The sequence below is a fragment of the Myotis daubentonii genome, chromosome 5 (assembly GCF_963259705.1).
Source record: "Myotis daubentonii chromosome 5, mMyoDau2.1, whole genome shotgun sequence".
In the NCBI taxonomy this organism is placed as follows: Eukaryota; Metazoa; Chordata; class Mammalia; order Chiroptera; family Vespertilionidae; genus Myotis; species Myotis daubentonii.
In genome coordinates, this window is record NC_081844.1 from 80,329,643 (window position 1) to 80,350,157 (window position 20,515).

The 20,515-nt window shown below is 49.7% G+C and overlaps 1 protein-coding gene across 1 annotated transcript in view; it reads right to left on the minus strand.

Annotated features, from left to right (window-relative positions):
• SPOCK1 (SPARC (osteonectin), cwcv and kazal like domains proteoglycan 1) overlaps positions 1-10,742 on the minus strand; it is a 500,524-nt gene extending 489,782 nt beyond the window's left edge. The window contains exons 1-2 of the mRNA XM_059698456.1: positions 10,573-10,742; positions 9,810-9,989 (exon numbers count right to left, since the gene is read on the minus strand). Of these exons, the coding sequence (XP_059554439.1) occupies positions 9,810-9,989 (180 nt within the window). The 5' untranslated portion in view covers positions 10,573-10,742. The remainder of the gene's footprint in view (positions 1-9,809; positions 9,990-10,572) is intronic.
• Positions 10,743-20,515: the final 9,773 nt, after the last annotated feature.

The window sequence follows — 20,515 nt, forward strand, 5'->3', positions numbered from 1 at the left end:
ATAATATGTCCTTCCTTCCTCCCTCCCACATTGTGCCAAAGAGAAGGTCCTTATAAAAAGGATCAAGGGAGGGTGTCACCCGAGGGCCATATCTGCACAGAATCATCAGAAAAGCAGCCCAATCAAGTGAATTTAGACATTAGTGTTATTCCTCCAGGAGAATCTCCAATAATTCACATCTCTAGTCTGTGAACACACCTTTCTTCCTCCCAGAAAGAAACCATTATCCTCATGTCTGCCTCGGTCTCGTCTGGGAGGACCCAGGCCAGGAGCCAGGAGTGCACATACTAGGCAGCACTCTGACACGGTGCTGCAGAAAGGGCATGCGTGCCGTCTCCACCCTGAACTGTGACCCTGAGGACAGAAATGTTGGGTTTCATCTTTAGCTTCCAAGCCTGGCACCCAGCTGGTTCTCAGCAATGGCAGTGGGGGAGGGGCAGAGAGAGGAGGGCAAGGAGCAGCCCATATACTCCAGCCTCATTTTTTAAAGATAAACCGCGCATATCATTACTCTGTCCAAGAAACTCTATGGTGCCCTTATTTCTAAACAGCACTTGGGATTGTAGGAATTCTACAGCCCGGGACACTTGGCCACAGAGGGAAAGAGAACTCATTGGCCCCATCACTGGAAGGCTAGGAAGTATTTTTTTTAACGGGGAAAGTGGGGTGAGGGATATTTACACAGCAGAGTCCCTGCAGAACACAGGACAGAGACAAGGGGGGAGGAGGGAAAGGTGCAGGGACAAAAGAACTGGCCATCCCTCCAAGTACTTGGCCCATCTGTGTATCTCACTTGTTATAGGAGACTCATACCTCCGCCCCCAAAATGTGTGTCAAATTGAAAATGTGCAAAGCATGATTTTTATTTTTATTTTTTTGAAATATATTTTTATTGATTTCAGAGAGGGAGAGAGAGAGAAACATCAATGATGAGAGAGACTCATCAATTGGCTGCCTCCTGCACGCCCCCTTACTGAGTATGGAGCCCGCAACCTGGGCATGTGCCCTTGACCAGAATCAAACCTGGGACCCTTCTTCAGACACTCTATCCACTGAGCCAAACCAGCCAAGGCCAAAGCGTGCTTTTTAAATGAACTGAGAAAGAGCTTGCTACTTAAAGGAATCCTGGGGCAAACACAGCTGATGGAGACACAGCAAGGTCTTTCCCACTTCAAGACCTTTGGGCCTGCACTCCCCACTCACTGCCTGGAACACAAGCACCTCCCTACTCTCCTGGTTCCCTCCTATCACCCAGTGCTCCCAGCTCCAGTGCCTTCCCAGCAGCATTCCCCAACCGGAATAATTCATCAGCCCCTTCCCCTTCCCATCACACATGATCCAGCACCTGCACCTCGACCGGTAGCGCTTTTCTCAACTGTACCTAAATCATTATTGGTGGCTGTTTTTCTGTCTGCTACGCTAGAGCGTAAACTCCAGGAGGATACAAACTGGGTCTAGAGATTCTTCACCCAGCATCTAGCAAAGGCCTGGCGCATAGCTGGCATTTGGAGAACATTTTTGCACCAACACATCACCATGCCCTGTGCTGACTATTTATTATTGTTAGGGTTCTCCTAAACCACGCTAGCCTGCTTCGGCGGTAGTGAGGTATGGGTCCTCTGGCGGCCTGTAATGAGGTGGAACTGAGGAGTTGGGTCTGTGATAGACAAAGGAACAAAGGCCTGGCCGATCCTGCTAAGTATTTTCTATTGATTCTAAAACCAACAAGAAGAAGCATTTGCTAGACCCTGCAAGAGCTTCCCCAAGAACAGTGATGCAGAACCCATCCCCCCCAAAGCCAGCCCGGGACCACTCTACAGAACCAGATGAAGTTTTTATCTTCTGAGATGGGCTGGAGGCAACTGGATCAGAGCTTAACGTTAAAAGTGAAACCAATTAGGGCTTAGCTGGCATAACAGGGCTCCCTGGGGAGCTCTTGACACAACTAGGATTTCAGGCACAGCTGGGCGCAAACCTCCTCTCAGATACATCATGATGAGAGGTGCCGGTTTCAGGGTTTCTGGAGAGGTCCGGTGATGCTGTGAAATATGAAGGGAAGGACTTCTGTACCAAGAGCTGCAACTGGAAAATAACAGACTGGACCACGTGGAACCTCACACAGCCTTCCAGACTGACTAGCAATGGAGTGAGAACAGCCTCAAAGATAGTGGAACAAACCTCCCCAACCTTTCTCCGAGACATTTCTCTATAGCTGGGTGCCAGCAACTCACTCATGCTCACAGAGCCTACGTGAAGAGAAGTGACCCTCAGGAAGCAAAGCAAAATAGCAGGCACATCAGCCACTGAAAGATCATGAGCATCTACCTGGTGCCATGGGTCACTCAGTCCTCCTCCAAACCCCACAGAGTAGGGAGGGTCACACCAGTTTTACAGATGAGGAAACTGGTTCTCTAGCCAAGACCCACGTATAAGCTTGGCAAGACTGGAATGTGAACTCAGGTTAAGAGCGGGCTCTTCACCTTGGCATGACTCAACTTCGAGAGCTTTGAGAGTGTTTGGTTGGAAATATATTGTATTGAGTAAATGAGTAAGAAATGACTTATTACAAAACATTCAATTACTAACATTACTTTGTTTCCCCAAGCGAGATTGAATAGTTCAGCCAATGATCAGGTCCCACCCCTACAGGAGAGAATTACAGGTCCAGGGATCCATTTTGGACCACTTCTTGCCTTTGAAAATAATCTCACCAGCATATAGGAGAGTATTTATCCCCCCAGCAATCCCAGGAAGCTGCAGTACTGGGGGAGGGGGGAGCAGGGTTTGGGTAGGACAAGGAGAAGCCGGGAACTCAGCCTGGGAAGGTCAACTGGGACAAGAAGCTCCGCCATCCTTGCCAGGACAGCACTAGGCTTTCTCCGTCAAGGGCAAACTGAAAGCAGGGACAGAGAGCACAAAACGGTTGTAGGCCTGTCCACTTTCAAAGTGACCCTTTCTAATGGTTCCTGTGAAATAATTATTTCTATCAGTGGTCATCTCATACAGGGGATTTAAGAGAGTGGGTTCATTAAAGAGAGTTAGGATCACAAACTCATTTAAGTCCCCTTGAACCTGTTTAATCAAAATGATTTTCTGCTATTCTCTATTACAAGCCGAGTTTCTGTGGTGACAGATTAATGACTGATCCACTAAGCCATACACCTCTCCTGTCACCAACCCCACCGACTGCGCCAGCCACCATTCCATCAATAAGCCCCACTTCTCCTTGAAACTCATTATAGCTGAGCTGCTAAGATCAAATGAGCAGGTCAGCTGCTCACTGACACCCCAGTTCTGCTAAAGAGACCACCAAATCCCAGGGAGCCTGTGGGGAAAGAAAGTGGGCTGGCCCTTGTGGTCTCATTAGAATTACAAACCCAGGCCACTCGGAGTAAGATAAATGCCAGCGAAAGCAACACTTCTGATTCTCTGAGCCCGCTAAAGGTAATTATCCTGGAGTTAAATGCCAGGGCTAGTTTCACGTGTGCAAAAGAAAGAAAATGCCATGTTTGGTGTAAGCAACAATATTATTTTAATCAAATCAGAGGCTCATTATTAGCAGAAGATAAGGCCTGTTGCGACCCGTACAATAAGCTGTTGGTCCACCTGGCTTCCTATTCTACTGCGTCTCAACTTACGGTTCCTCACTAGCTGCCCCTCCACATAAAGCAGGAAAGACTTGCCATGCGCTACCAGTGGAGGCTCACACCCAAATCCACGCCGTTCTTGCTTGGCCACTGTGCAGAGTCAGCGTCTAGAAGCCGACTTCCTGGTTCCAGCCAGGCTCCTTGGCAGCCCAGCTCCATTGACTCTGGGCAAGGGACTTACCCTCCCAGTAAATCAGGGACAGTAATAGTATTTCTCTCCTAGGATTGTTATAAATTAAATGAGATAATATATGTAAAGTATCTTAAACAATGAAGTGCTTCATGGATGTTAAGTATTGTCTATTTCTGCAGTTTTAATTTTTAATTACAATCAGTACATATTACCTTTGTAAGAAAAACTTATTTAAAAAGAAAACATGATAACAAAGAAATGTGTGATAGCATAAGATAAAGTGTTTCATCCAGCAGATAAGAGATTACCTGGGTAAAGAGGAAACTTTATCTTGCTCACCCTTAGAGCCAACCACCCTAGTACATAGCAGACAGTCAAATATTTGTAGGAATGAATGAACGTACAGATGAATGTTTGAATAAACAGAGGAAAATTTCCTTACAGAAATAGGTATGGAAAGCCCAATGATATACATAAAAAAATCAGGAGAATGGCTGTGGCATTGTGACCCCTCAACCTCAAACCACAGAGAAATTAAATGCATGAGAGTTGGAAATGGGAAATAATTGTGCAACTAAATACAAACATCTATCCTTCAACTTCTCCTCCTTCAGACTGTATTTATGCAAAAGTCTGGGTCTCCATCTGGCCCAAACATCCCAAGGGCTAGTCTTTATAAAAGAATGATAAATTCTATAATTGGAAAATCTATACTAATAAAAGCCTATGTGGTCATCACGCCCTCACGCCATGATGCCCTCACACCCTCACACCGTAACAATCCACCCCCAGGAGGCTGCGTGCCCAGCGGGCGTGCATGGGTGGGCGGGACTGGGTGCGTGGCAAGGCACGTGTGGGTGGGTGGGGACTTGATGCTGTGTGTGCAGCAAAGAGGCGGGACCTACCTTTTGGGGAGATTGATCGCAGGGCTCCCACACTGTGAGAGGGCACAGGCCAGGCTGGGGAACACCCCCCTCCACCCCCCCAACAACCCAAAAGTGCACGAAATTTCATGCACCAGGCCTCTAGTAAATTAACACATTGTATGCAGGAAACGTGTTTACACGTTTTACGTATTTATACGTTCTACCAGTGTCGTAGAGCGCGGGACACGTATTAATACATTTCTTATAGACTAGCGGTAGAATGCGGGTAACGTATAAATACATAAACTAAAGTTATCATAATTTTACTGAACGTTGCCATTTGCGCAAAAAATTAGCAAAAATGGCCCGCGCCACCTGTTAGCGCGCAATAAAAACTACCCACAAACAATGTGTTAATAAAAAAGAATGATTGCCAGCCTAACAGACCACCAATACATTTAAGGAGCAAACATCTCCTAACATGTTAATGGTATGTTGCTCCTGGATCCATTGCTCCAGGTAATACGACATGGAGAAATCCTGAGATGTTTCTTCTGGAAAGGAGATAGTGGTTCTCTGTGTACCTAGAGCAATAGGACCACTTCAAAGAGGTAAGTACCGGCTACCAGGACATCTCTGACAATGTCACAGCACACATTACAGGCTGGGGAGCATGGAGCACACAGACACCATCATTTCTATTTCCAAGTTAGCCCAATAACACCAATGGGCATCATCAGCTCTCTAAAGGGAGCCTTCACTTTTCAGTTTCACAAGTTCAAAAATTACTTCCCAATATCTCTCCCCCAAGTGCAGAAAAGTGATGAGTCTCAGGAAAGGCAAAAAGTTTCCTTTTACAATGACGTTCAAAAACTGACAAGCATCGTAACAATAATCTCGGGCAGTTTTTCCAAGTCATTGGTAGATTCAACAAAACAACAGCAGAGAAGTTGAGTTTTGTCAACCTCTAGCAAGGCCTGGCTCAGTGAAAACTATCAGACTGGCTGAGCAACTGCCCTAGCTGGGGCTTTGTCTGTTGTCCACTGAACAGCTGGTTTCCATAGAAAGCAAGCTTTTACTCCCTGGTCCCAGGGACTGAGGCTTTGTGGATATTCCAAGTAAATGACCCACATGAAGACACCTGAACTTGGCCTAAAAGATTATCTAGTTTGAGTTTCACAACACTTTAAAGAGGTTAATGGCCTTAAATTATGTCTGTTCCATGGCTAGCATCAGAGAACCCCATAAAGCATATAAAATGATTGTAATTGAAGATGCTTGGGATTTCTAAACATTTTTAGATGTTTTTAATGTTACTATGGATTAAATTGTCATTTAAAAAGACTATATACTGCAATATCAGACATCTGTTTACCAATACAGCTCCTAGGACAATGGAAACTAAGGAGAAAATAAACAAATGGGACATCAAAATAAAAAGCTTCTGCACAGCAAAAGAAACCATCAGCAAAACAACAAGAAAGCCCACTGCATGGGAGAACATATTTGCCAATGATACATCCGATAAGGGGTTAATCTGCATTTATAGAGAACTTGTACAACTTAACAAAAGAAAGACAAACAATTCAATTAAAAAATGGGCTAGGACCTAAATACACACTTCTCCAAAGTGGACATACAGAAGGCCAAGAGGCATCCTATCTAATAAAAGAGAAAAATGGTAATTGGCGTACGACGATACCCTTTTCATTGGCTAATCAGGGCTATATGCAAATTAACTGCCAACTAAGATTGGCAGTTAACTGTCAACAAGATGGCAGTTAATTTGCATATGTAGGCACAATGCAGGGAGGCGAAAGGGAAAGCAGGAAGAAGCCCCCTGCCACTGACAGTGATCGGAAACCCAGGGGGGAGCTAAGAACTGGGGGGCAGGGCAAAGGTGGCCCTGGGGCCGCCTTTGCCCTGCCCCCCAGCCATGATCGGAGAATCAGGTGCCTTTTCCGCCCTGGCCAGTGATAGCAGGAAGTAGGGGTGGAGCCAGCGATGGGAGCTGGGCACGGTCGAAGCTGGCAGTCCCAGGAGCTAGGGGCCCCTTGCCTGGGCCTAAAGCGAAGCCCACGATCGCGGGGCCGCTGCAGCTGTGGGTCCCTGCTGCCCGGGCCGGACGCCTCAGCCAGAGGCATCCTGCAGGGGCAGGGGCGGAGCCCACACGATCTCGGCACCCCCCGCTGCCACTGCAGGTCCCCGCTGCCCGGGCCCGACGCCTAGGCCAGAGGCGTTAGGCCTGGGCAAGGGGCCGATCCTGCGATTGGAGGGTGATAAGGGTCAACACCTGAGGGCTCCCAGTATGTGAGAGGGGGCAGGCTGGGCTGAGGGACACTCCCGCCACACACACCCAGTGCACGAATTTCGTGCACCGGGCCCCTAGTATGAAATAATGTTCAAAGTCACTAATCATCCAAGAGATGCAAATCAAAACAACAATGAGGTACCACCTCACACCTATCAGATGGCTATCATCAACAAATCGACAAACAAGTGCTGGCAAAGATGTGGAGAAAAGGGACCCCTCGTACACTGCTGGTGGGAATGCAGACTGGTGCAGCCTCAGTGGAAAACAGTATGGAGTTTCTTCAAAAAATTAAAAATAGAGCTCCCAATTGATCCAGTGATTCCACTTCTAGGAATATATCTCAAGAAATCAGAAACACCAATCAGAAAGAACATATGCACCCCTATGATCATAGCAGCATAATTTATAATAGCTAAGATTTGGAAACAGCCTAAGTGCCCATCAGCAGACAAGTAGATTAAAAACCTGTGGTACATCTACACAATGGAATACTACGATGCTGTAAAAAAGAAGGAACTCTTACCATTTGCAACAGTATGGATGGACCTGGAGAGCATTATGCTAAGCAAAATAAGCCAGTCAGAGAAAGATAAGTATCACATGACCCTGCTCATTTGGCGAATATAATGAACAACATAAACAGATGAACAAAAATAGATCCAAAGATAGAAGCATCAAACAGACTGTCAAACCTCAGAGGGAAGGCAGGGGAGATCAACCAATGAAATTGCATGCATATAAGCATAACCAATGGACACAGACAATGGGGGGGGGGGGTGAAGGCCTGGGCTGAGGGGGAGGGGGCAGGATGAGAGAGGTCAATGGGGAAAAAAGGGGACATATGTAATAAAAACTTTTAACGATAAAGATGTTTTTTTTAAAAAAAAGAATATATGCTGCTTAAAATATTAGTTTTACACCTAAAATTACTCCAGAAACAAAAAAGCAGCACATTTGAACAGAGAAGCTTTTCTCTTTTTGTTATGCTTTGGACATTTTTCAGCATTTAAGGCAGTAGTTCCTAAACATCATAAGAATGCTTGTTTAAAATATAGATTTCCAGCACTCATCCCAGAAATGGGGGGTGAGAACCTCAGGGAAGAAGCTGGGTGCTGTAATTTAACAAGCACCCAGGTGAGTGGCATGGTAAGTCAGGTTTGGAAAACACCTGATCCAAGGATAAAAAATATCACCATTTTCAAGAAAGATGGGAAATGGAGAAAAGTCCAATTTCAAAAATTTAAGGACAAACGGGAAATAAGAATAATGCCGTGCTTATGGCACACTGACACGAGAAAACCTTGAACAGGCACGGAAGCTCAGTGAACAGTTCCACATCTCTAAGACCACAACCCCCCTCAATGTGACCCAGCTGCCCCGCAAACCACGCCACCTGCAAAGGCACACCTGGCCCAATTCTCCCATCGTGAGCAGAGTTAAACAACTGCTCTATTCCTCGCCGCTCTCTAAAACAAACAAAAATGATTTCTTCTCTGTGTGAGCCCATGAACGGAGACTCCTTTGGGGCATCTTTTGGGCAATTTGGGCATCTTTCTCAGCCACGGGCACAGGTAGTCAGTCCAAGGCTCCTCAGAGCTGAACGGAAGGGATTGAAGATGGTTTACAGGGCAGGGCAGGAACAGGGGGTAAGAATGGCAGGAATCCCATGGGCAGGTGGGAGGAGCAGGAAGAATATCTGCTGCAAAACTAAGACCCCCCCCCCAATAAACTGTGGAGGCTTATGAAAAGTGTTTGAAAGCACCTTTCAAAGAGAAGCAACCCCCAGAAAGAAGAGAGAGAACTAAGGCCCCACGCAAGGCTATGGGCACACCTGTTCCTCTGGAATGTGACCTGGAGAGATGCTGTTTGGAAAGTACAAGAAACCATCTGAATTCAGTGGAATCCTCAGACTCTCCCCCTGCAAGGGATGGGGTTACCCAGAAAGGGGCTGAGGGCAGTCCAGTGGAAAAGGGTGACTCCCACCCATCTCCCACCTCCCAGAGCCCTGTGCCCATCCATGAGAAGAGGCTCTGGGGTAGGAGTCTCTCAGTGGCAGGCATTCCCAATGGTACATATCATAAACCTCCTTCCTAGTCGTCCACCTAGGAAAGAGCTGGCAGCAGCTCCCAGGGCACAGAGGGATGCCATCTGCCGGAAAGGCTGTACCAGGCGCCTCTTGCCCCTGCATCCGCTGGGGCTTACCTGGGGAGCAGCAGCCAGACTTGGGGGCAGAAACAGACAGCAAATGTGCTCTGGGTGCCCAGGAATAACTTCCTCCCCTCAGGGCTCCCCAGAGGTGCAATCCTGCCACTCAGTCTCCTCTTCAGGGCAGGGGACCAACTCCATGAGCTCCCTGCTCCCTGCCCCTTCCCCTAAAGATGCCAAAGGTCAACACCACCATTTCATCCAGCCCACTGCCATGTCCCTCCAAAAATCTAGAGCACCTGGAACACCTGGCTCCCTAACCAATAAGCTGGGCTCACCCCCAAACCTAACCCCTGCAGCACACCCTAGAGAAGGTCCAATCACGGCTGCCCAAGAGGTTCTCTGTGGGGCTGGGCACAGCCAGCCATCCACCTAAGGAGGATTCAGACGCTGCGGGAGCCTCTCTCTCTGCAGCTGCTCAGGGTTCATTCCACGCTCAGTCCAATCGCCTCCACCCGTCCTACAAATACACACACCTGGACTGCAGGTAACAGGCCAAGAGGCGCAGGCCTTCCAAGTTCCCCTTCAAAGTTCTTCTCAGGCAAGTCAGCCCTGGAGCCAGGACCCGCCAGCTGCCCTGGAGGCCTGCGCAGCCCCCCGCCCGCCTCGGGCCCCTCGCGGAGGCTCCCGCCCCCGGTACTCACGTCTCGAAAGCGGTTCCAGTACTTGTCGCGGTCGTACTGGGAGACGGTGCTCAGCCACTGGTCGTTGTCCAGGAAATTGCCGTTGGGGCCCGCGCGCCCCGCGAGCGCTTCCAGGCGCCGGCTCTGGACCTGGAGGAAGCACCACGCGGCGGCCGCCGCGAGCACCGCGATCGCTGGCATCTGCGGGGCAGGGCGCGGGGCGGTGAGCGGGCCGACCACCCCGCCGCCCCAGGACTGGGCGCCGCCGCCGGCCCCAGCGACAGGGCGGGGGTCTCCCGGCGGGCCAGGGGCCATCTCTCGCCCACCCCGGGCGCCTGTCGAGGATCTAGAGACCCGGGGACCCCTCTCGGGAATGGGGGGGACTCAGTTATCAATGAAGAGGCTGCGTCACAGATTAGGGGCTGCTGTCAAACTACAGGGGAGCCCTGCCAGCCGTTCTCTGGGTGCCCCGGACCCCGCTACTCTCAGACGGAGGCTCCAGTGCCCTCCACAAACCGGGAGCCCTGGCCCCGCACGCCGCCTCCCGCGGACGGCGCCCAGAGCTGATAGAGGGGGGCAGCCGGGCTCCGAGCAGCATCCAGGCTCGGGCAGCATGGGGGGCGGGGGAGTACCCGCGGCTGGGAGGCTCTCTCCTTGCCCACCCTGCCGCCTCGGCCAGAGGGGTGCGCGGAGACACCCCAGGCCCCCGACCCTGCCAGCCCTAGGTGGTCGCGGGGAGTCCCAACTACGCCAAGTTGGGGCGCGGGGTTTGGCGGGCACGTACCTTGGGGGCTGGCCCGGGTCCCCGCGTCGGAGTCGCCGGAGCTCCGGTGGCGCGGTCGCGGGGGAAGCTCTGGCCTCGCTCCTGCGCTCCTGCCGCCGCCGCCGCCGCCGCCGCACAGTCCGGCGCTTTGTGAGCCCGCAGCGCTCTGGCTCCGCTGCTCTCCGCTCGCTCGGGCGCGGCGCCCGCTGGCGGAGGAGCCCGAGCGCACGAGCCGAGGCCTCTGGCGACCCCTGGCGGACGCACGTTGCTGTACCGGCAGCCCCCCAAACCGGGCCTGGAATGTGGTTATCCACATCCTTAATGCAGGACTGAAACAAGCTTTCAGGCCCAAGCTGGTGAGAGACAGCGGAGGGGTTGAGGATGCAAGGCCCAGAAGCCAACCAGCACTGAGGCATTCTCAAAAGGAAGGTCGCCGGGCCGCCCAAGTTAGAATCGCCTTGGGGGGGAGAGGATGGGGCTCCTTAAAATAGGGATTCCAGGCGCACTCCCCAAACTTGCGGAATCCGCATTCTTCAGGTGGGTCTCCCTGAGGTGAGTGAATTTCTGCGCTGCCCATCCCAGGTCCTGCACCCACCGGGTCTCTGCACTCCAGGCCCCATGCCACGCTCACTGCTGTCCAGTCCCTTAAGACAGCCCTCTGGCCTCCATTTCCATCATTTCTACATCCTCGTCCCCAAATTGGCCTGGTGGGTTTACCTGCACTGGAGTCCTTATCTGCTGAACTGGCCTGTTGGGTCTTCCTAAGGGAAGGGAGGGAAAGAGGAAAACTAGACCAGGCTCCAGAGGTAGGACACACAAGCAGGAGGCTGCCCATGCGGTTCATCCCCCAGTCACTTTCCAAATCCTCAGCCATGCCTGGTCCAATGGCTGGAAGGGCCCGGCCAGCATGGCTCAGTGGTTGAGTGTCAACCTGTGAACCAGGAGGTCACGGTTCGATTCCGGCACATGCCCAGGTTGCAAGCTCAATCCCAATGTGGGGCCTGCAGGAGGCAGCCAGTCAGTGATTCTCTCACATCATTGGGGTTTCTCTCTCTCCTTCTCCCTTCCTCTTGGAAATCAATGAAAACATATTTTTAAATAGGGCTGGAAGGGAATTCATGCAGTGCCCCTGTCTGCATACAAGTGACACTTGCTGTCTTTCTCGTGTACAACCACACCCCATTCCATAGACACCTGAGGGCTCTTTCAGAACAAATCTGACACACTCATCCCTCTCCCCTCAGCACACACTTAACGCTCTTCGTCTTGCTCTCCTGATAAAGACCCAACCCCCTGCACCCCTGGCCCCTGCCGGCCTCTGCTGCTGCCTCTCATGCCACTCCCTCCTCCTTCCCTGACAGGCTGGCCTTGGTGCGGACCTGAGTGGAGGTGGACGCCCTCCAACACTGGTGCTCACTTCTGCCGGGCCACTGTCCACCCCCACCCCCAGCACAGGCTTCATCAACCCCCCCGCCCCACCCCCTTCCGCCAGCTTATTCACCAGGACCTCTTCCCTGAAGCTCTTGCGGAGCCTGTAGACCAGGCCAGGACTCTGGCGACGCTCTCCTGGAAAGCCCCATGCTTCTCCAGCTGTAAGCTCACTGCACTTGAGGTCACTCCACGTGGATGCTCCCCACCTGGCTGGAGCTCTGTGAGGGCAGAGGCCATGTTTGGCTTGTTTGCTGCTGCTCCCAGTGCCCAGCACCAAGCTCCTAACACAGAGCAAGTGCTCAGAAAATTATTTGATGGATGAATGAATGAGTGAATGAATGAATGAATGAATGTCACCACTCGCGATCTGAAACCACACTCCTCAACCAAAATGCCCCCAACAAGTGTGATGCCGTCAGTGGTAAGCTGTACTGCAAATAGTTTGATTGTGTGTAGTTTAATGTATAGCAATTGGATTAAGATTTTTTTTCTAGAAAGTAGCAGATGCTTATCCCAACATTACTCTGATTTACATTCCTAGAGGCATTCTTTTTTATCATTATTATTATTGATTTTAGAACTGACTTGAGAGAGAGAGAGAAACACCGATTTGTTGCTCCACTCAGTGACTCATTGGTTGCTTCTTGTATGTGCCCACAACCTTGGCGTATTGGGACAATGCTCTACCAAACTGAGCTACCTGGCCAAGGCTCCTAGAAGCATTCTTAAATGGGAGAAAAAGGAGTGGAGTCACAGCTATCTATTGGGGACTACACGTCATGCACGGTTTATTTTACCATGGGAATACTTTAGGTATTTCAGCATCATGTTCTGGGTATGTCAGAGCAGGAGAGAGGTTTAGAAATGATGGAGAGAGGATTTTTTTTTTTTATTTTCTGAGAAACCCAAGGAAGCAGCTACTTCCCCATTTCTCTGCCCAGTTTGATGGCAAAACTTCTTCAAACACTTGTCCCTGATGTCATTTCAGCCTCTCCCGCTCCAATTCATTCTTGCACCCATTCCAACCTGCCTTCATCCTCCCTGACTAATTGAAATGACTTGTCACCATCAGCAACCTCCTCCAAGTCTCCAAACTAAATGGGCAGCCCTCACTGCTCCCCTACTTGGACTCTGAGAAGTTAAGTTAGGCTCCTGTGACACCATTCCTCCTGCCTCAGGCTTTCCTGCTCCCCACTCTCTTTCCCACTTGTAACCAGAGCTTCTCAGGGCTCAAGCCTCCACCCTCTGCTCTTTCTGTCTAAACCAGTGGTTCTCAACCTTCCTAATGCCACGACCCTTTAATACAGTTCCTCATGTTGTGGTGACCCCCAACCATAAAATTGTTTTCGTTGCTACTTCATAACTGTAATTTTGCTACTGTTATGAATCGTAATGTAAATATCTGATATGCAGGATGTATTTTCAATTGTTACAAATTGAACATAATTAAAGCATAGTGATTAATCACAAAAACAGTATGTAGTTATATATGTGTTTTCCGATGGTCTTAGGCGAACCCTGTAAAAGGGTAGTTCGACCCCCAAAGGGGTCGCGACCCACAAGTTAAGAACCACTGGTCTAAACCCTTTCCCTGGGCACTCACATCGGTCCTGTGCTGAGATTCTCCAGTTGTATTTCCAGCCCAGAGCCTCTGATGACTTCCATACATCCAACTGCATACTTGACGTCTCCTCCACGTGGCCCATGGCTGTTAAACAAACCTGTGCTCTGAGTCATCCCTATTCCAGCAAATGTATCTCCATCCATGTAGCTGTGAAACCCAGGAACCTCTGAGCCATCTTCAGCCCCTCCGTTTCCCTCACCCCTCACTCCAGTCAATCAGCCAGCTGATCCATTCCACTTCCAGACACCCTCCAGTCTGTCCCTTCACTCCCCTCCACAGGCACCACCGACCACCTGGCTGTCACTTCTCACTGGAGGGCTGCAGTGGCTTCTTGGTTAGTTTCCTTGATTCCTTCCTTTCCCCACCAACCCATTAGCCACTCAGGGTCAGAGTAATCTTTTCAAAACAGAATTGACTCCCTACATACAACCTCTCAATGGCTATCCATGACACTAAACAGAAATCCAAACTCCTTCCCATGACTGGTAAAGCCCTGCACCATCTGGTCCCTTCCCCTCCCTTTCATTTCCTGATCTCTGGCCACTGCTTGTCGTGGTTTTGCACACACGCCAAGCATGTTCTTACCTCAGGTCCTCCCTGGCTGGGCCCTCTGCCTGGAATGGCCTCTCCCTGCTCTCCACAGGTTAGCTCCTTCCTGGCCATCAGATCTCAGCTCCAACGACACATCACATGAAGCCATCAACCCACCTAAAATGGGCCCTCCAGCCTGGCCAGCGTGGTAGAGCACTGACCTATGAACTAGGAGGTTACTGTTGGATTCCCAGGCAGGCCACATGCCCAGGTTGTGGGCTCAGTCCCCAGTGTGGGGCCCATGCAGGAGGCAGCCTATCAATGATTCTTTCTCATCATTGATGTTTCTATCTCTCTCTCTCTCTCTCTCTCCTGTTCCCCTCCTCTCTGAAATCAATAAAAAAAAAATGTATGTTTAAAAATAAAATGGTGCTGGAAGCTAATTCCAGCAGGTCATAAATGCAAAAAGTTCATCAAAAGGTTGGTGAACCTTAAAGCTTCAGCAGGGCTGAATCCTATTACCTGCTGCTGAAATAGCCGAAAGCATTTCCCCAAACCTGAAAATCTACCTGTTATTACCTGTTGCTGAACAGCTGAGGGAAGTTCCCCCACATAATATTTTACTGAATACCAAACTTTACCCTTTGATATGTATATCTGCTCGAGGGCAAAATGTGTAAATAAAGAGCCTTGGGTGCGGAGAAAGAGAAAACTTGGTTGCTATAGCTAAGTCTCCTCTGGCTCCCCCATGTATTCCAAATTTATATTTCTAGTCTCTTTATTAATTTACACGCAGCCCCTTCTCCAGATTCCTGAACCCTTCTAGATGCTGGCAAAATGGGCCTCCACATTCCAGCCACATCTCTACTCTATGCTTGCACCTGGTTGTTCCCTTAAGAGTCTTTTGTCCTTTTGTCTCGCTCTTCCCCAATTTGAATATTACTTCTAGGAGGGCAAACATATTGTCTTTTTTACTCTTGTAGCCCCAGGCTTATCTCAGAGCCTAATATTCAATGGGCGCTCAATAAATATTTATCCTGTGATTGAATGGATGAATGAAACTAATTCCATAACTCTTAATGCATTCTTAAGTTTGAAAACTCTGTCTGGAGACATTTCCTTTGGTTGCCCTTAAATCTCTTGTTCTACAGATCCAAGCTTTGCTTTTTTGGCAGGGCCTGTCCCCAGTTTAATCAGAGGGCATCTGCTCTTGGCCAAGCTCCAACCTTACAACTGGAATCTTCCCTGTAGCCACCTACCAAGTGGAAAGAGCAGCCAGAGCGCCGTGGGCAGGTGAGGGAGCTGGCTCCGGCCTGAGCAGAGAAAGGATGTCACCTTGGAACAGGGGTGAGGAGCTGGAAGCTGGAGACCTGCCATCAGCCCAGCCAGCACTTGAGGGGAGAAATGTCAGATTTATTCAGCTGCAGGAAGCACCCGGGACCAAAATCAATACTGAGCCTCGGGGCTGTATTTCTGCTTTTCATTGGCCAATGCAGAACTATAATAACTCCTTGTTTTAGCATAGGCCCTCTTTTCAAAGAGCCCCATGTGTTTTATTTTTGGTTTAATAGATCCTCAAACATGAACTGCTAGGTAGTCCGAAGCAGACATAACCATCACCATTTTGTGCAGAGGATGGGGGAGCACAGAAAGGTTAGATGAACTGCTGAAGGTCAGAGAAAGAGAAAAAGATGAATCTAGGCGTAGGAGTTCGAGGGGTAGTCCCCACTTCATGATGCAGTGCTGGCTAGAATGTGATTCACCCGTGGGGCTCCATCTGATAAAAGAGGTGCCTATAATACTTGCCTTGTCATCAACCCATATTTATTCTTAGCTGCAAACTCATATCTACCTGCTCCCTGGCATCTCCATTTGGCTGTCTTGCTGGCACTTTGAATTCAGTGTGTCCAAAACTGAATGCTCACGATGCATCTCTCGACCAAACCTGCTCCCCTTCCCATGCCCTGCCCCCTCAGGAAAACAACTACTACCACTCCCAAAATGTCATCCTGGACTCCTTCTCAGTTCCTACTTTCAATAAATCACTAATATGTCAAGACTGCCTCTGCAATATTTCCGTTCCACTCACTCTTCCCCACCTGTCGAGTCTACCTCCCACCACCTTTCACCTGCACTTCACAAAGCCCCTTAAAGGGGTCTGTGCTTCTGGGCTGGCCATTCATTCTCCATACAGGTGCCAGGGCAGCCCTCTCTCAGTTCAAATGTGGTCACTTCTCTCTCCTCACCGTCAGGTGCCTCACCAAGACTATCTGTGCAGCCTGCTAAGCCCAGAGGCTGCCAGCCCCCTGTCCCCCACACAGCCCTCCTCATCCCCCTCTGATCACCTGCACCCTGCCCCCTCCACCTCAGGGCCTTTTGTGGGGGGCTCTCCTCCCTCCCTGCCCTTCTCCGGGCCAGCCCCCACTCACCCTTCAGGGCACAGCTTCACTCCGTGTCCTCGGAAAAGGCTCCCCTGGCCTGACAACCTCGTGGCACTGAGCACAGCTGTGTAATGTCCATCTCCCACCAGTGGTTCTCAACCTTCTGGCCCTTTAAATACAGTTCCTCATGTTGTGACCCAACCATAACATTATTTTCGTTGCTACTTCATAACTGTAATGTTCTACTGTTATGAATCGTAATGCAAATATCTCATATACAGGATGGTCTTAGGCGACCCCTGTGAAAGGGTCGTTCGACCACCAAAGGGGTTGCGACCCACAGGTTGAGAACCGCTGCACTAGACATTCAGGGGAACAAGGGCCGTGTCCAGGAGTGTGTCTGTCTCGTTTGCTGCTGGACCCACAGTGCTTTAAAAAGCACCAGGTACATAGTAGGTACACAATCAATATCGACTGAATCAGTGAATGCTCATGGCTCAATGTGCTTATTTCCTTCCCTTCTTAGAAGCAAAGATGTCCCCAGGTTTATGTTGATATCTTAATTTAAAAAAAAATCTCTGTGGATAGAAAGTGGGGTGACATGATCTCTCCACTCCCAGGCTGTTCTTCAGGTTTGAGGGTGATGTTGCAACATATCCTGGCCCCAAGAAGAGGAAACTGAAATGGATGCATTTCTTGACACTAATGAAAACAGCTCACCCAGCAGGACCTGTAACTTTTTATGAACACATCGATTTCCCCTATTGGTTATATATGTGTATTCAGCAGAGCTCACGCCATCTCCCCACAGCCCCCAGTGCCAGCCCCACCCCTCACACATACTTGGTTGCTTTCTTTCCCCCATGCAGAACTATGGCAAATGGGCAACTCAGCTTGGGAAGAATTGATTTTACACAAATAATACTTCACAAATAGACAAAAATAACCATCAGAAAAGCCTAATGGCCAAGCCACTACCCAGGGACAGAGCCGAGGGGGGGGGGGGGCCTTCCTGACCACAGAGAAAACATCCGAGGGTAACATTTGCTGACGTAGACAGAGCACTCAGGGCGTGTCAGATGCCGCGGCCCCTCTGCAGTAGGCTCAGATAAGCCCCACTTCCAGACGAAGATACAGAATCCCAGAGTTGTTATCCCTCATCCAGGCTCCCTCAGTGAGTAAACGGGAGAGCCAGAATTGAGCCCACACTCCCTGATGTCGAAGGTCCCACCATGACCCACGACACCACGGGCTGCCATCTGCCCCGCTGCCTTCTGTGTTCCCCTCACCTCCCACACCACCTTTCACACAGTGAAAATCACCTTTTGATGTAAACAAGATGTTTCTGGCTCATTTACTCACACTGTATGTTGTACTCACGAAGTTTAGTGTCCGCGCCCATGGAAGGTAAGGTCTAGTGGGCACGATGTTAAATGGGAGATCACACTAATTATTTACAATTGTGAGTACAGATGCTTCAAAAGGCACTGACAACTGTGACTTGTGGAACATGGTACCGAAGGACTTACTGTGACCCGAGACCATGAGGATGATGCAACCTCGTCAGCACGGGATGGAAAGCAGCATTCAGCAGCCAGGGGCCACACGTTGGGTCCTCACCCAGGAATCCTGATGCCTTCTCTCCAGGGATGGCTGCTCACGAGTCGGCCGGCTGGTGAAACAAGGTCTTGACCCACCTCTGTGGTCGTCCAGGTAAAGTCTAGGTGGCCAGGCATCACGGGGCTGATATTTTTGTGAAAAGTCACTGGAGGTGAGGAGGAGCCGGGGTTGCTCTGGGGAAGGCAATCTCAGAATCTTCATTGAGCTATTCAACAATCCGCAGGCCCTTTGTGCCAGGCCGGATGCTGCTGGGGACACCGCAGGGGAAGAGGCCAGACACAGCCCCTGCCCTCCTGGCCCTTATTCTAACAGGGAAGACCTCAACACCTGTTTGCAGCACTGGAGACAAGCTTGGTTGGTCCAGTGGAAAGAATTTATATTTGTTCTGTTTTTCCTAGAGGTTCTTAAAGAACTCGGACATCCGTCTGCCTGGAATGTCCTCCCAGTTCTCCAATGGCTAACACAACCCAGGGAGTTTGTGAGACCCATCAGCTCTCAGATGCATCCCATTTCAGAGAAGCTAAAACAGCATGCACCTGAGAATCAATGCAACAGTGCAACGCCTACCTCAGCAGGTGATCAAGAGGGTTAAACGGGTTTGTATTTGCAACGTGCTTAGAACAGTGTCTTGCACACAATGATGCCATGTAAGTGCTTGCTTGTTACACTGAGAGTTCCTCGCCCAATCCTATGAACTGAATGCCTCAGTCCTCCCACTTCATGGTTAGGGACTATGAGCTTGGGAGAGGTGCAGTGGCTTGCTCAAGGTTAAAAGGGATCTGAACTCAGGCATCCTGGCTCATGAGCCCATGTCCACACCTCGATGCAGGGTTGCCTCACCCTCTTCCCCTCATAGTCTGCTCTGAGATGGGAAATAGAAGATAGCCGATCTCTGAGTAACAAGTCCTCAGAAACCTGAAGATAATTTTCTTTTCCTCTCCCAGAGAACCCATCCAAGCTCCTCCTCTTTTCTCATCACCTGTGTGTCCATCTAAAGAAGATAAATGCACCCACATGTGGGCATCAGCCTGCACACACCCCACAGAGGTCAGAAACAGGCTGGTAGGGCTCCTTCCCTCTCGGGGTCAACATCAGATCTCTGCCTTTAGACGGGTTTCAGTTTGGGAACGATGCGGGTTCATACATTAGGGCAGTGATGGCGAACCTTTTGAGCTCGGCGTGTCAGCATTTTGAAAACCCTAACTTAACTCTGGTGCCGTGTCACATATAGAAATTTTTTTGATATCTGCAACCATAGTAAAACAAAGACTTATATTTTTTGATATTTATTTTATATATTTAAATGCCATTTAACAAAGAAAAATCGACCCAAACAATGAGTTCGCGTGTCACCTCTGACACGCGTGTCACAGGTTCGCCATCACTGCATTAGGGAGAAGGAGGTCAGGAATGCGGGTCAACCGAGGGCGTGGCTGTGCCTCAAGAGGACAAGGCTGCTAAGAGAGGCTGCCAACGACCGAGAGCAAAATGGAGTTCCTCCTGGAGGAAGAACCCCAAGAAGGTTTTGAAATGAAATTTTTGGACTGGAACCCGGATTCTTTGTCCACCGGAGTTGATGAATGCAATCCACAGACAGAAGATTGTATCGCAAAGGTGGACATTTATTAAAGAACAAGTACAGACTCCACACAGGGAGGGGGAACAGTCCCACAGAAAGGACTCCCACGTGGGGAGAGGGAAAGGGTCCCACTGAGTTCCTTTTCCCACCAGCTTATAAAGGCTGCAGAGCTTGGTGCCTTGATATCCCCTCGGATTGGTCACTATTCCCTTAGACTGTTTACTAATAGCAACTCCTGGGCTCAAAGGTCAAACCTCACATGGTTTGTGAGGTTCTCCCCCCACCCCCCACCTTCCTCATTGTTTTCCTATTCCCTTTGGGCTTTCTTCTTCTCCTTCTGGATGAAGGGCTTCCTGCCCTTTATTTTGTAAATATAGAACTTAAGCTGTTCCCAGCTCCCTCATCCTTTGGAAATGTACCTGTTGCAGCTTTTCAGTTTCCCTATTCTATGGAAATATACCTTCTGCTGCTCCGGAACCCTGTGCTTCTTCCATGGTCTTCCTAATTTCTAAAATTTCCTAAAACCCATCTTTTTCACCCCTAAAAATTCCTGTTTCAGTTTCAAGCTGAGATGGAGAAAAGAGAGCAAAATTGAAGCTGGAGAAGTCACACCAAGCCAGGTGGGCCTTGCAAACACAATATAATGAACCAGGCTAGTTGACTGAGCCCCAAAGGAGCCCGAGTAGTCTTCCTGTTATGAACTAACTCAAAGGGATGTATAACACCACCAAGTAAACTAGCTTGAACCAAAACCAAACTTCCTGTAAATATTTCCCACCAAATCTCCCCAAATGGAAT